This window comes from Talpa europaea, assembly GCF_964194135.1.
Source record: "Talpa europaea genome assembly, chromosome: 6".
In the NCBI taxonomy this organism is placed as follows: domain Eukaryota; kingdom Metazoa; phylum Chordata; class Mammalia; order Eulipotyphla; family Talpidae; genus Talpa; species Talpa europaea.
The window spans coordinates 54,425,743-54,441,024 of NC_140072.1; the positions used below are offsets into that span (position 1 = coordinate 54,425,743).

General features: G+C 51.6%; 1 protein-coding gene across 1 annotated transcript in view; it reads right to left on the reverse strand.

The window, feature by feature from the left end:
* Positions 1-5,262: 5,262 nt before the first annotated feature.
* TET3 (tet methylcytosine dioxygenase 3) overlaps positions 5,263-15,282 on the reverse strand; it is a gene marked incomplete at both ends in the record, with an annotated part of 87,910 nt that continues 77,890 nt past the window's right edge. Inside the window, 5 exons of the mRNA XM_084235202.1 lie at positions 5,263-7,052; positions 7,686-8,022; positions 11,386-11,523; positions 11,952-12,041; positions 14,184-14,334. Of these exons, the coding sequence (XP_084091328.1) occupies positions 5,263-7,052; positions 7,686-8,022; positions 11,386-11,523; positions 11,952-12,041; positions 14,184-14,334 (2,506 nt within the window). The remainder of the gene's footprint in view (positions 7,053-7,685; positions 8,023-11,385; positions 11,524-11,951; positions 12,042-14,183; positions 14,335-15,282) is intronic.

Genomic DNA, 15,282 nt, shown 5'->3' on the forward strand with positions numbered 1-15,282 from the left:
TTTTTCTCCTCCTTTTTCCCCTCAAAACAAAAAAAAAAACAAAAAAAAAAAACAAAAAAAAACAAAGTTTGGAACCAAGAAATTTTGGATGTTCAAATGTGCCCAATAGTATTTTTTAAATCCCCACTTGAATGGTGATGAGTTTCCCTGAATGACGGGGTAGTCCAAATGAGAAAAGAGAGCAAATGATACCGTTACAAAAAGCATCCCTGATTTCAGAATAGAAGCAAACGAGGAAGTAGGCCAAATCGCTCACTGATTCTTAGGCAAAAAAGCAACTTTAGACCTTACATTTCTGTGCTGCAGTCTCTGCTCAGGGGAAAAGCCTATTGCTTTGCTCTTATGGGCAGCTCTGCAGGAGGAAGGGCTGGCAGCGCCAAGACAGGGCCCCACTGCGGGGTGAGGCTGTATAACCTATGCTAGGGGTTGCACCTCAAAAAATGTTTGTTTTGGTCCAGGGTGATGTTGAAGTTGGCCACGCACTATAGCAGATACAGCTGGCTGATGAAACTAGGATTTGAGGGAGTCATTTCAAATACAGCAACAATGACTAAAAAAGCTCAATGAGATGGACATAGGAAATTCACATTTTATCCAAAAGCAAAACTTACAAAGAAAATGAAAGAAAGCCGACCCTGCACCTTCCTTTAGGTGTTCTGTCATTTTTAACTGCTGAAGAATGAAAAATAAAATGACCTCAGATTCTTCAAGGTCCAGCCATGTCGTCATATAGACAACCTGAAGGTGTCAGATTCTCACAGAATCTACTTTCCTTAAGTTGTCATGATGTCCTGTTCTTGAGGTATTTAAAAAAAATCATCGTGACAGCAGATGACACAAAATGGAGCTTCCTGTTACATTTTTTAAATCAATTTTTGGGGACTCAAGGAATTTTAGAATAGCACCAACTTAAAAGCAGTCTCAGTGGCACCAAGTGAGCATGGACAGCTCCTTCCTTTAGTTTGAACACGAGGGGTTACCATTGAGGGGCAGAAGCAACACTGGGGCAAAAGGAACAAGCTCCTTGCCCACGATGGTCCCGGCCAGTGCCAGGTGAGGAAGGAGAGCCATTGGGTCCACCTTGGCCTGCAGAGCACCTGTGGGCCTCTGAGCTGTCTGCTTGCACCTTGGGCTACGCCTGCCATGTTAGAAGAGGCAGGCGTCCCACACACCCCTTCCAGAGAAAAGGGGGGAAAAAAAGCCCTGGCCCTTCCTTCCTCATTAGGCCTGAGAGGACAGACGTGAAACCAAAGCACCTACCAAGCCAGGCCCGCTCTGTTTGCAGTAAGGGAGCTGGCGGTCTCTGTGACTTGCCTTTCCTTGTCTGGCCACCAAGGGAAGCACAACAAAACACAACAGAAGAACTGCTCAGAGCAGGTTAGAGCATGGTAAACAGAGGTCTAAGGAGACAGCACCGAAAAAAGGGGGAGGAAGAGAGGGAATAAGCCAAGAGAGACTGGAGCCCACCTAGTTTTTGGTTGGTTATGGTTTCAGAACATTGATAGCACCTCAGCAAGACAGGATCAGGGACAGTCACATTAAAACACCATAGCACCATTTTATTTAGACTATTTCAATTCATAAAAATGCTTCCTAGTCCATAAAACACACTTCAGTAACAAAAGAAAAGAGATATTGGTTGAGGCACGTCAGGAATATCACTTTCCACTAGCACTGCCTTGGGTTGAGATCTGGTGGTGGTTAAACTCCACAAAGTCTGGCTGGATCTCTCTCCATGAAGTCAGGTGACCATCTACTCACCACGACCATCCTCACACCTACTGCTGTCTGATTCAAAGCAATTAAACTTCACTCCTTTCCTTAAAGATCTCTTGCTCTGCCAATTACCGTTTCCAAAAGCAGCTGGTGGAAGGAACAGAGGGAGCAGGTATAATCTCTTCTCATGAACACCACACTGTCACCTCAGTGAGAAGGCAAAGCAGTTCCCCTGAAGCCAGGGTGTGGGAACTTAGGCCCTGCTAAAGAACAAACCAAACAACAAAAACAAACAACCTCAAAATCTATGAAACACCTTTAGTCAAGATTTCTGATGGTTAGGTAATGATTTCTTGAGCTAGCACCAGTTATTTTGTGAGAACCTGCCTCGAAGTGATTTTTTATTAAAAAAAAATCTCTTAGCACAGAACTTTGCAAGCACTTCCCTTGCATGCAAAAAGGCAGGGACAACCCAACAAAAGAGGAAGCGCATCTCTGCATTGCATGCGAGTGGTGTTTTGGGGAGGGGGGGGCCGCTGGGGAGATGACTAGACGACTTGCTATAACATCACTCTTAAAACTTGGTCATGCTGTTAGGTTCTTTAGTTGCAATGGCTTTATTTTTCTTCTCATGATAAAATTGTTAATCATCTTTAGGAATTAAAAAATGATAGTGCCAGTAAAAAATAAAAATTTGATTTTACTCTTTAAGAAACCTTCAGCAGCAAGGGGGATAAACAGCTGTGCATAGTTACTTTTAAATATATGTCTAAAGCATGCTAATTTTAATGACTGAGATCTGAGGTAGGTTATACATGTAGTGTGTAAAAATCAGCATGGGCTTGAGCACGGCAACAGCACCACCTAATTTCTGAAACACCATTCTGAGGGGAATGGGAACGTCCAATGGAGACTGCCTCTTGACTCTCCTCTCAGCAGCCTGTCTGCGAATCCAGAAATTTATGAAGCAAAGGCTGTTTGGGCTGGGGGGACAGACATCACATGCTTTTTAGCTTGTATTGGTTTCTCCTTTCAGCTAATGGCTTTGCTACCAAAGGATGACGAGGGGAAGACTAGGCTGAACATACATCAGGGAGATTCACACATGCCAAGTATCAGAATCACCTGGGTTACACTCGGGACCTTCCAAACCAACAGCCAACCTGGGGCTTTCACGGGTCATACAGACGGTCACATTCTCCAAATGTTTCGTAAAATATTGTATTTCTCGCTTAAGATCATTTAAAATGAAGTTTTCAAGGCACCCCCGCATCTACCTAAGCACGGAGTCAAATGAGACCTGCATAAAAGTACTGATGCGATAAGCAAAATAGCATTTAAAGGACCCAACTTTTCCTCAAAACTAGAAAATTAGCATGCTCATTAAAGACTCTGCTTCCTTTAGCTTGTCAAACTGAAGGTCAGAGGTTTTCCTATAAATCTGAGTTCTGAATAATTCTAAATCCTGATAAGCTCTTGGGTATTTATGTCAAAAGCAATAATATTTCATTTTGTCCTGTAAAATAAATGCAACTTTACAGAATATGGTAGAAGTGAAGGATAGACAAAGCACGTTAAATATTCAGCTACTATTTACAATTTCTCCCACAATTACATGTTAAAACATATTTTCAAGTTGCTGTTTAAATCTAGGCAAAAGTGCTTAAAAAAATCTTTCACTATTTACAGTTAAAACCAGACCACATAAATGCTCAGGACATCTTACAGCGACTCGCCGCCAGTGCTTCCGAAACGGTTACAGTAACACCCAGCGGGTCGGTCTCAGCTCTTACACAAGGCACCTGGAAGCTCAGGAACTTGCCTTTAGCATGGTCATCTGATTGTTAGACTTGTTTCACGAAGACCCACATCTGAATAAAACTGCTCAATTAACATCTGCTGTTCACCTCAGGGCTTGGCTGTCATCTGCTGTGTGGCCATATCCCCCCGCGTCCCGCTGAAGCCTCCCGCTCACCACACATCCACATGGGTAGCTCGAGCAACTTTCTGTTAATACCACAGGAAAAACAAACACTCCAGGAAGTTTGACTTATTGTCGATGAATGTTGCTTCCATCTGTCAGGCCCAGCCTCTCTCAACAACATCGCAAAAATGAAGCACCACATTCTCACTTCAAGGAACTGAACGAATGCACCAGATTTTTAGAATGGGCGTGTTGAGGTGGGCGGAGAGGGGAGGAAGGAAAGGAGAAAATGACCCATAGAGAAATGGCACCAATTAGGAAGGAAAATCATAGCTACCTGCTGAAAACGTTTGACTCTTGCATTTTAAAATTGTTAAGTATAGGCCCGCTCCCCAAATGATAGCGTGGAGGAGGAGGGCTTGGGTGTGAGGCATGCACCATTGTCCACTGCGGAAATCCAGGGATAAGGAGAGATGCGTGAACTGCTGTTACACTGGCGTGCTGCGCTCCCGCTGGGTGCGGCCCGCCCCAGAGTCTAGGAAGTCCCAGCACAACACTCACTACAGCACCAGGCTCAGCTCAGCGCTGAGAGGAGCAACGCCGGCTTTTCACAGCTTGGGTTCGACTTCTTGTTTTTAGAGATACAGTAGCCCTTTTTCGGTATCAGCATAGACTTTGGGGCATTTAAAAAAAATTGCCACTAAGACAAATTCCTTCAGCCCAGAATTCACTGGCTTGTCAACTTGGTGGAAACGGCTCCTAAGAGCCTCTCAACTCCAGCTCCATCGTGAGGTGCTGCCTAGGGAACCATGACATCTGTGACTCGATAAATAACGGACAGGGGATTCAGTGTGGAGACTAGCAAGCTCGAAGCTGACTACTTCCAACCTGGTTTCTGGGGAAATCTACGCCAGCATCTCAGGTGCCTGGCCTGGGGGGCACCTGCCCCTCCGCCCCCCGACTCCCAAGCCGGTGACTGGAAAGGGACCCCAGAGGGCTCCCTCCCCTGAAGGAAGGCTTACCTGTCAGGAGGGATGGACTGGGTGGCTACAATCTGCACTTGGCTCATGAGGGGCAGAGGGCTGAGAGAACCTCGTCCGCTCCCGAGAGGGCCGGGCGCTCTGGCCCCAGCGCAACTGGGCAGGATTGAGCACGTCTGGCCGTTCCTGCCGATCCTTTTCCATTACTATTGTCGCTTTTTAAAAAAATCCAATAAATACACATTTTAAATGGAATTTAAAACTACTCCTTTGTGAAAGGACACTATAAACTTTCTTTCCATTATTGTGATATATAAGGATAGAGTTTTAAAAACAAGAGAAAATAAAATCCCCCCAAACAAGAGGGGGAAGAAAACCAATGTGGAGATATAAATATTAAGATCACGAAAAAATCACCCGACAGCCGTAGTTTCTTCTTCAAAGTGCTGGGGAAGTAGGGGGAAGGGGGGGCGGGTCAGTTTTGAGGTTTGGACCATAAATACATATATATGCGTATCTATATATGTATATATAGATAAAAAGACTTCTGCACCCCCAACCCGCCCCCAAGTGTGAGGGCAAAAGCACCACAGAGGCAGCTCGGGCCAGGCCCGACGCTGAGGTACGCTGGCTCCCTGGCACCTAGATCCAGCGGCTGTAGGGGCCGGTGACCTTCGTGTAGGCGTAGGAGGACACGGTGACCGCTGAGTCTGTGGGCACAGCCAGTGCCTGCCGGGTGGGGACAACCCCCTTTTTCTCCTTATGCTGGGGCTCGGTGACCACAGCACCCCCCCACTTGCGCTTCTTCCCATACAGCTTGGCCTCCTGCTGACCCAGGCCCAGCCGGGCAGCCTCCTCCTGCCGTGCCCGCGCCCTCTCCGCCAGCTGCTTCATCTTGGCCTCCCAGAGGGCCAGCCCGTGATTGGGCTGGTTGAGGTTCTTGTGCTGGTAGAAGACCAGCGAGATGCGTGTGGGGTGGCAGCGGTTGGGTTTCTTGAGGGGCGTGGTGGCGTGCAGCTCCCGCCGGGCACACTCAATGAGGATCGAGCCATGGGCAGGGGCCACGGCCACGCCACCGATGTTTTCGTCCAGGAAGTTGTGTTCACTGTCAGACCACAGCTCCTCCTCTTCCTCCTCAGCAGCACCACTGCCCCCGACTCCCTTCTCCTCCTTCACCGCCCCCTTGCTGGGCTCCTCCACCATCCCCTCCTCCAGGCCAAAGGGATCCCACAGCTTCTCCTCGGACTTCAGGGCCCCGAAGAGCTTCTCGCTGGAGCCTAGGGGCATCCCGAAGGACTGCCAGGCTTTGTCCAGCTGGCTGGCCCCCGGGGTTGGAATCCTTCCCTCCTCCCCTTTCAGGGGGCTCCACAGCTTGTCCTGGAACCCAGGACCCCCTTTCAGGGCAGGATTGAAATCCCCTGCCCCTACCCCCCATGGCTTCTCAGTCAGGCTGGGCCCGGCCAAGGCCGAGGTGGTGTTTCCAAACTTGCAGGGGCTCCAAGGCTTGCCACGAAGCCGTCCTCCGGGCTGGGAGGCCGATTGCTGTCCCTCGCCAGGGAACAGCCCCCACTGGCCATCCGCAAAGTGGGAGGGGGTCAGGCAGCTGGCCCCAAAAGAAGTGAGCTTCTCGGGGACGATGGCAGGGCTCTCCCCAGCAGGGAACACACCCCAGCCGCCACCCACACTGTTAGTCCTCTTGGGGGACATGCTTGGGCCTCCTGAGTACTGTCCCCACAGGTGATTGGGTCCCCCATTCTGAGAGGCCTCAGGCAAAGGCGTTTTGCCCATCTTACCAGGGTCTCTCGATACAGATTCGGCCTGGACCAGTGGGTCTACCGGCTCTTGCTTGATGGTTCTGTTGTAGCAGTTGGAGCTCTGTGCAAAGGGAGACGGGTCCCTGGGCACTGCGTGGATCTGGGGAGCCTTGGGAAGCAGATACTCCTTGGGGCCTGGATAAGCAGGCTGCTGGTGGTGAGGAGTGGGGTGGTGGGTGTCTGTGGGGGCAGCCTGGCCAGGCAGCTCGGCAAACTCAGCACCACCGTAGGCCGGGCTCAGGCTGCTGTGCAGAGCATGGAGGTCTGGCTTCTTCTCAAAACTGCCACTGCTGCCGCTGTGCCCCCAGGCACCAGGACCCAGGAACTGAGAAGGGAAGACGGGGCTGCTGGACGGAAAGCTGTAATAGCCGAATGACGGAAGAGCGTACTTGGAGTGGAAGCCGTTGACGGAGGTCAGGCTGGGCTGTGCATAGTAGGAGTGGTAGGAGTACACGCTGTTCATGCTGTACGGGTCGGAGGGCCGGCAGTTGCCCAGCACCGAGTAGCTCTCCACCACCGCGTTGCCACTGTACTTGAAGGAGCTGAAGTGGTTCTGCGGCTCCACCTTGAGGGAGGGCTTCAGGCTTTGCTGGGGCAATCCACCCTTCAGAGACAGGCCTAGGGAAGCAGGGGGAGAGAGGAAAGGAGCAGAGAGAACCACAGTCAGCCAGCGCCCTGGGCAGGAGGAGGGGCCTGTTGTCTCTCTCTTTCCCTAGGAGTGTTCCTCTGCGGGGTGAGCAAAATGAGTAAGGACTTGCTCCTAGGCCCGCCCAAGCCCTGGGAGAAGTGGGTCACAGAGCTCACGGCCTCCCCTGGTGGCCCCTGCAAGTGCAGTCTGCATTTGGAGGGGTCACAGTGCTGGCTGCCTCCCCTGGCTGAGGGTCACTGCAGGGATGAGGCCCAGGAGAATGAGCTCTGTCCCATGCCAATCTACCCTGGTGCCCCCACTGCCTGTAGCCATGGAACTCTGTGCACACTCTCAGAGCACAGGGAGAGGGCAAGCTGGAGAAACCCAGCTCCTCTCCAAGTCCAATCCCAGGAGGGTAGGTCTTCTGTGTACCTGGCTCCCAAGCGCCTATCAGATTTGGGATCCTGGTGCCGACTCACAAAGACAGTGGGATGGACCAGATGGATGAGAGAGGCCCCAGGACATTTCTGTCTGGAAGGGCAGGGGTCAGGAGCTTCTAGTGCTTCCGCCCCGCCCCTTGACAGTACCCATGACACCCCCGGCAGGCACCCTCTTCCACACACCTGAGTCAGTGGGGACGCCGGCCAGCTCCAGGGCCTCCTGCTTGATCTTCTCAGGAGTGCTCAGCTTCTCCTTCTGCATCTTCTTCTTCTCTGCTGCTGCCTTCCTGGCTTCCAGCTGCCGCTGGCGGCAGGATTTGGCAGGCTCAGGCAGGCGCCGGACCTCTCGAGGGAAAGCTGTGAGCACCTGGATGGCCCCACTGCCCACCTTGGCGTTCTGGTTCTCCTCACTGCCAAACTCATCCGTGCTGGCCATCTTGTACAGGGGGAGCACGTGCAGCTGCTCGTCCTCGGGAATCTTGCCCACGCAGCGATTGTCTTCCTTGGTGAGAGTGCACACCTGTGCCAGCCAAGGGAGAGAGGGCATGGGGTTGGGGGCCCAAGCACCCATATATGTGACCTCTGCCTTCCCAGTCCCTGCCATCCGCTGGGCCCGATGTCCCTTATTACGTCCTTGAGTATCTAAAAAGCACATTTGTCCTGGTCACGAGTAAAATAAACACCAACACTTCCCGTCGGCTCTGCAGTCTTCGACGCACAGCCACGCATGCTGTCACACATGATCCCAGGAAGGCCGCGGGGATAAGGGCGCCAGGGCTGGCAAGGGGGTCAGGATGGGGAGCTGTGCTCTGTGCCCCTCCGTCCGGCAGCGCATCCCCGCCACGGCGCTACATATGTCCCGAGCTGGACCCCAGCGACTGGGGCTCTCCCAGCATGTCTTCCCTTGCCCTAACCACTCAGCTTCCTTTGGCTCTTAAAATACTTTTCCCTTTTATTAAAACTACATGTGCGGGTTGTAGAAACTTTGGGCCAACAAGGAAGAGATAAAAATTGTCTCCATAGGGCCTCCCCGGTGGCGCAGCGGTTCAGCGTTGGGTTGCGAAGCTGCCCGCGGCCTCTGCGGCGCCGGTTCGATCCCCGGCTGCTCCCCGGCCACCGGAGGAGGGTCCCACATGGCGCGCAGACCTCTCCTGCCGCCCGCTGCTCCCCTCAGCAGTGTACCTCGGTCCTTCTGCCTGCTCTGCTCCCCGCTCTGGCTCTGGTGAATTTTCTCACCCTCCTGCGCTTCTGACTGTACCCAGTGCTTGTATAAACAAAAACAAACAAATAAAGAAAGAAAGAAAACATGCCTCTATTAAAAAAAAAAAAAAATGTCTCCATAATCTCACTGCTCCCGAGCAATCACGGTAAGCACCCTGGTCGCACATGCACGCTTTTTAGGAATTAGAGAGCATCGTATTATGCACAGTCTTATAATTACTTCATTTTTCTTAAAGCGAATACTTGATTATGGTATTTTATTGCTGAAATGTATACAGAAGCCGTGTGCATCTTTCTGAACACTTAGTGTGTCTCCTTTGGTGCCATCTCTACCAAGCTAGTATCTTCCCGGAGCATGAGCGGGGGCTTCGCTGCTCTGGCCTGACGACTGCCCTGCCTCGCGCGGCACACCACAGAGCCCGGTGACAGGCAGAGAGGACAGAGATGTGTTTCTAGCCCCCCCATCTGCAGGTGCCTTACAGCATCAACAGAAAAACGCTATCCGTGAAAAAGTAACAAGTAACGGACATATACAGCTCATTGCAAAGATGAAACTAAATGGGCGAAAAAATGTTTGATCTCTCTAGTCATAAAGGAAACAAATTATAATGAGGTTGTACATTTGCTCCTCAGGACACAAGAAGAGAAACCCCGAGTGGCGAGTTAAGCTGGAGCAGTCACACTGGAAGTGGATTAACACCCTTCCGCTGGGACCTGGAGGACCCGCCGGACGGCACAGAGGTGTGGACCGAGGGCCCTCCCTGGCTCTACAGAAGGGGGTGGGAAAGCGCTGCCGGGGTGGGGCTGCCCACGGCCCTACGCACCTTCCCTACGGACGTGCCGACACACACGCACATCCCCTGACACAGAAAGCTGCGCACCCTTGGATAAAGCAGGTCGGGGAACAGCAGGTACACAACATGTGACCCCGTTTGTGTAAAATTCCTAACTGTACACACACACGCACATATGTGCATTAGGTACACGCAGGCCTCTGGATGGAAGGTCATCAAAACGCTAACAGTGGTTCTCGCTGAGATTTCAGGCAATTTTTACTTTATACTTCAACCTTTTCCATAATCAATAGCCGTCTAATTAGACAAAAAATACTATTCACTTTGGATAAAATGACTTTCTTCCTCCAGAAGCTCTAGGTCCAAACACACTCATTGTTTTCTCACGCTTGCCCACCTAGCCAACCCCCTCCCCGATCCTGGATGGTCGGTGCTTTTTATTTTTGCTGGAAACCTACAAACCAGTGTAGGCAGGAGCCTGACCCGTCTTGTTTCTTAGTCTTGGACATGGGGAAGGGAGACAGGTGGAGAAACAAAATCCTAGGATTGGGTCATCAAATCCCTATGGGGACACAAACTAGAATCAGACTCTGGGAGCCCTTTCCAGGTGAGTGCGCCCCTGCCTCTTCCCGGTTCAGGACCTTGTTAAAAAGCAAGGAGAGAGCGCGCGCATCATCCTTCTAGGGTGTCCCCACCCAAGCCTAGACCTCCTCCTCCGTCTACACTTTCACCCCTGGGGACCACATCCAGCCTCATGGGTCTAACCATGAACAACCTATTCTCCAGTCTTCCTCCCCTGCCCGCTCCACAGCTCCACCTGGACATCTAGCAGACACCTCAGAACAGAATTCTTGATTGTTCAGCCTAGATATTGTCTTCCAAGTCATTCTATATCTTAGTAAATAACACCAACACCTGCCCAGTTGCCCAATCAAAACACTCGGTATAGTCCTAAGTCTCTCTTCCCACATCCAGTCCACCAGCGAGTCCTCATAGCTGCACCTTCACAATCTCCAAAATCTGTCCAACTACCCCACCTCATTCCTGCCCCAGCCCTGTCACCTCTGGCCTGGACAACCGCCCAGTCCCTACCTGGCCTCTTTTCTCCAATTCTCACCCCCAACCCTGTGGATGTTTTCTCCATCTATAGGACAAAAGAGCATTTCTAATTTTATAATCAGAGCTCACCAACCCGGCTGAAAAGTGCCCAGTGTGTCCCTCCACACATGAAGCCCCCAGACCTCCCGGATGTTCAGGCTCCCTGCTCGCCCCTCTAATCGCATTGCTCTGCCTCACCTCACTGGCTTCTCTGTAGTTGCCTGGACACACCCGGGCCACTCCCTCTCCCCAGCCTTTGCGCTGGTCCTTCTGCCTGGAGCACCCCACCCTCTTGCTTCCTCCACTCCTCTGGCTCAGGCGCCCTCCTCAAGGCCAACTCTGACCAATCCATCAAGAACCTCATTTCCTGTCACTATACATCTTCCTCACAACCCTCATCACTACCAGACATTAAATCACATACTTGGGCAGGACTCTGCATCTAGAGCAGTGCTACAGGCACAGCTGGCACTCAGGAAACATTTGCTCAAGGCATGAACCCAAGTGTCCACAGAGCTCTGGAGCCGCACTTCACACAACTGTGGGACTGCAGGTACCCAAGGGGCCGCATTCTGCAGCATCCACTCGGACACAGAAACGAGGCCATGCATTCCAGCAAAGGCATCCCCAGAGGAGAGAGTAGGCATTCTGAGAGCCCAGCTCCCCAGCCTGACCCCACCCGGGCACAGACCAGTCAGCGCCCCGCCACCCCCCCCCCAAACCTGAGTCTTCCCACAGCTGGTGCTGCGACAGGAGATGGGCTTCCTTACCACTGTGCACCCATTGTAAAGGTTATGCTGGTCCTTGTGGGCGTGGGCACAGAAGTCCATGCAGGCCGTGACCCCCGAAAAGGGCCGTCCTTCTTTCAGCCCCAGGCGGCAGTCAATCGCTATTTCCTCGTTGGTCACCTGTGTGCACAGCCGAGGATGGAGGTGAGTGGCGCTGACTGCACCCAGGGAGGCCAGATCTCGGGGGGAGTGAGGAAGGTTAAGGGTCACAGCTGCCCTGCATTTGGCTGCAGAGGAAGGTTCGCTGAGGCTCCAGGAGGAATTACTTCCTTCTGGGTTGCCTCAAGTCTCCTCATTTGGTCTAGACGATGCCACGGGAACCAACCCACAGGGTCAAAGGGACACTAGAGGAGGAGGATGACGACCAGCATAGAGGAGAGATGGTCTGGGATGGCGTTACCTGTGTACATACAGGATCTTAGCACAGAACTACGTCTTTGTGTTCCCCAAAGGGGCACAGAGGAGCCCACTCTTCCACATCCCAACTTCAGGGAGATGTGCAGAGATGTGGATGACATGTGGGCAGAGGAAGGTCCAGGACCCCGTACCTGGTTCTGATAGGCCTGGGGGGCCAGCCGCTTGTACAGGGGAGCGACTTCGGTCGCCAGGTCCTGGAAACTCTTCCGGAGCACTTCTTCCTGCGGAGAGAAGAGCAGTTACCCAGGCAGAAGAGCTCTGCTGCGGGACCGAGCCATGGAAATGCACCACCGTTCCAGAACCATTGCCAGGTTGCCATTGGGAGGAGAGGAAGTTCGTTTTTACAGCCTTGGCCTGGGAGGGGAATGGTGCTATGCACACTTAGCACTAAAGCTCGCCAGGAAAGCCACTACCTTCTAAAAGATCAAGTCACCTTGCTGCTCAGCTACTGCTCTACAGGCTCCAAGCCAGAGCTGCTAAGAACACATGAAACAGATTCTTGCTTTTTTTGCTTAGTGCCCCAGGCCAGAGGTGCAATATGGCCAGTATGGCCAGGTGCAGTATGGCCAGCAGTACGAGCCCCAAGTGTGGCTCCTTCCTCCTGGGTTACACGCAGGTAAATAAAGGCAGAGGGGTGGACAAGGTCTATGCTAGAAAGAGCAGCGCCCGCAGGCCCAGAGGCAGCCACTAGTTAAAGCTTGCTCCCTAGGCCCACACCATCCCAGGTGTGAGGCCACATGTAGCTATGGAATCTAAATTAATTTTAACTAAAAGCCAGTGACTCTGTAGCACTAGTCAGAGTTCACACGCTCAGCAGCTGCATGTGGCTCTGCTGGCTGCTGTTCCAAAGAGCAAAAGTTCCACTGCACAGTGCTGCCATGGATGGAGTGGTCCCCCCGCCCCCCACATTTGGTGGAGAATTTTTAGGTGTCTGACTAGCAGGGCATTGGGGTTCCTAGCAGGCCTAGAGCACAGGCATGAAGACGTTATGGATGAGGAAGCAGGAGGAAGAGAAAAGATAAAGAGAACCAAGTTACAGAGTAGAGACACGAGTAAGACTGGCGGCTCTGTCTGTGTTGGGCAGGGTGGGCCTGAAGCCAGGACACACAGGCGCAGGAGCTCTGGGGAAGGCAGGCCTGGGTTTAAATCCTGTCTTCCCACTTACTGCCATGTGGCCTTGGGCAAGCTGCTTGCTTCTGTAGAGGAATAACAGGGCCCAGATGGCCAGGGTGGGTGGAATGAACAGACACCGGTGACGAGCCGGCCGGAGCACCCAGCACTAAGTGAGGTGGTGGCTCATGCAGCAGAGGAAGGTTTATGGAAAATTAAACTGGTGTATTTCCATGGCTCATAACCCCTACTTCCTGGGATCCTCCATTCACTGAAGCAATGCCCTCTGATGCTTCTGTGGGTGGGCATGAGGATGCCATTGTAAATAAAAGGCTAGAGTCAAATTAGACTGTAGACCAGCTCATGCAACAATCTGCAAGTCAGGCTTTGAGGGGATAAAAGGGGCTTAAAATTTGAAACTGCTTTCTTTGACTTCTGAAAAGCAAGCTTAGAAATCTGAGAACAGTTTAGACGTGGGGTAGAAAAAACATGGCCATGGGGAGCCCCAACCTTCTGGGACAAGGCCCTCAGATTTGGAAGGCAGAGGCTCGGATCAAGTGGGTGCCTGGATCCAAGCAAAGGGACCAGCGCCCACCTCGTACGAGCTCAGGCAGGTGGGAGGGAGAAAGGCAAGCTAGAGATGTTTAAATGACAGAGACAGGCCCGTGCTGCACCTGTGTTCAGAACCACCCTTGGAATGGTCTGCACAGGGAGGTCTCCTGGCCTGTGCTCCTGCTTTCTGCAGCCTGAGCGGAGCCCATGAAGCCCCTGCCCTGTCGTGACCAAGCTTGGGGGAAGCCATGTGGGTGGATGGAGGCCTTAGGCCTAGCGGCCAGCCCAGTGACAGAGGCCCTGACCAGGCCTTCAGCAAGGAGGCCATGATGGATGACTCGGGGAGTCCTACAAAGACCCAGAGGGCCCCCACACCCAGAAAGATGTGCTGGGAAGACATGACCCTTTAAGAAGGTCAAATCCTAGTGAGGAATCTGAATATATACCTTGAGGATACTATTTTCAAATGGGAGAGTCTGAAGTACCTATACTAAGTTTAGTTTTTCACTCATTATACCCTCTTCACTCACATATCCCTACAAACCCTTTATCACAGCAAGATAAGGTCAGTTAAAAAAACAAAGCCAGTTCCACCTTCTGCACATCCAAGTCACAGAGTGCTAATTCTACGCACCCCATTTACTAGATACCAGGGGGGACAGGGTGAGTGGGACCCGCTGAGCCCTGTGAACTCTGCTCACCTCTTTGGGGTTGTCCCCTGCAAGACGGAACTTTCGAGGCGTCTTGCTCCGAGCGTATTTGCAGCCATTAAAGTACATGCTCCAGGAACAACCAAAGGAGAAGGAGGCACCGCAGGTGTTGGGGTCTTTGCCTTGGCAAGCGCAGGTCCGGCTGCAACACACACCACACATTAGGCATACAGACCCTGCCGTCTCCATGTTCTAGAATCTTCTCCCTTGGGGAGGCCCTGCTGCCTGGCATCCACCCAGTGACTAGGACATTCTTCACCATCCTCAACTCCTTTCCCAAATTTCCTTGGGTGGAGAGCCAGCTCTGAGAAGCCTGCTCTGCTTCACACTCCTTAGCCCAAAGAGCTGAGTCTTTTGTTGGGAAAGCACATGGGCTGCCTGAGATAAATGGAAAGAATGTAGTTAAAAATCCAATGAAGTTTAGAGTTTGTCTCAGTATCTTTACCACCTCCACTCAGACCACACAAGCAGGGGAAGTGCATCAACTGCAAGATTTGAAAATGCTTATTTCCTGCAGGCCTCGATGCTAAAGGACCGTTAAGCAAAATAAACATTAAAACTCAACACTTAATAAAATCTGGAAACAACCCAAACAATCTCTCACTGGGGATGGATAAACAAATCTTGAAACATCTGCACAGTGGACTACTACTCAGCAATAAAAAGGAATGAACTAATGATAGCCAGAGATGAATGTTGGACACACTGTGCTCAGAGAAATCAAAAGGCTATCATGGTATGTTTCCATTTATATGACATGTCACGAAGACAGGAAGTAAGATCAGAAGGTGCCGGGGGTGGAGCAGTAGGGCTTGCCTGTAAAGGGGGTACAGGGGAATTTCTGTAATGACAGATCATGATTATGGTGGGGGCTACATGACTATAAATACTTGTCAAAACTCTTCAAACTGCATCCCTAAAGAGAGGAATTTTACTTTAAGTAAATATACCTTAGTTTTTAGAAAGAGGAGAAAAGCCCTCTCTGGGTGAATGCCACTGACGTCATCTACTTTGGGAGCATGCACCTTTTCATACCTGTTACCAGCATTAGAGCCTCAGAGTCAACCTGGGGTCCAAAGCAAAGTTGAGC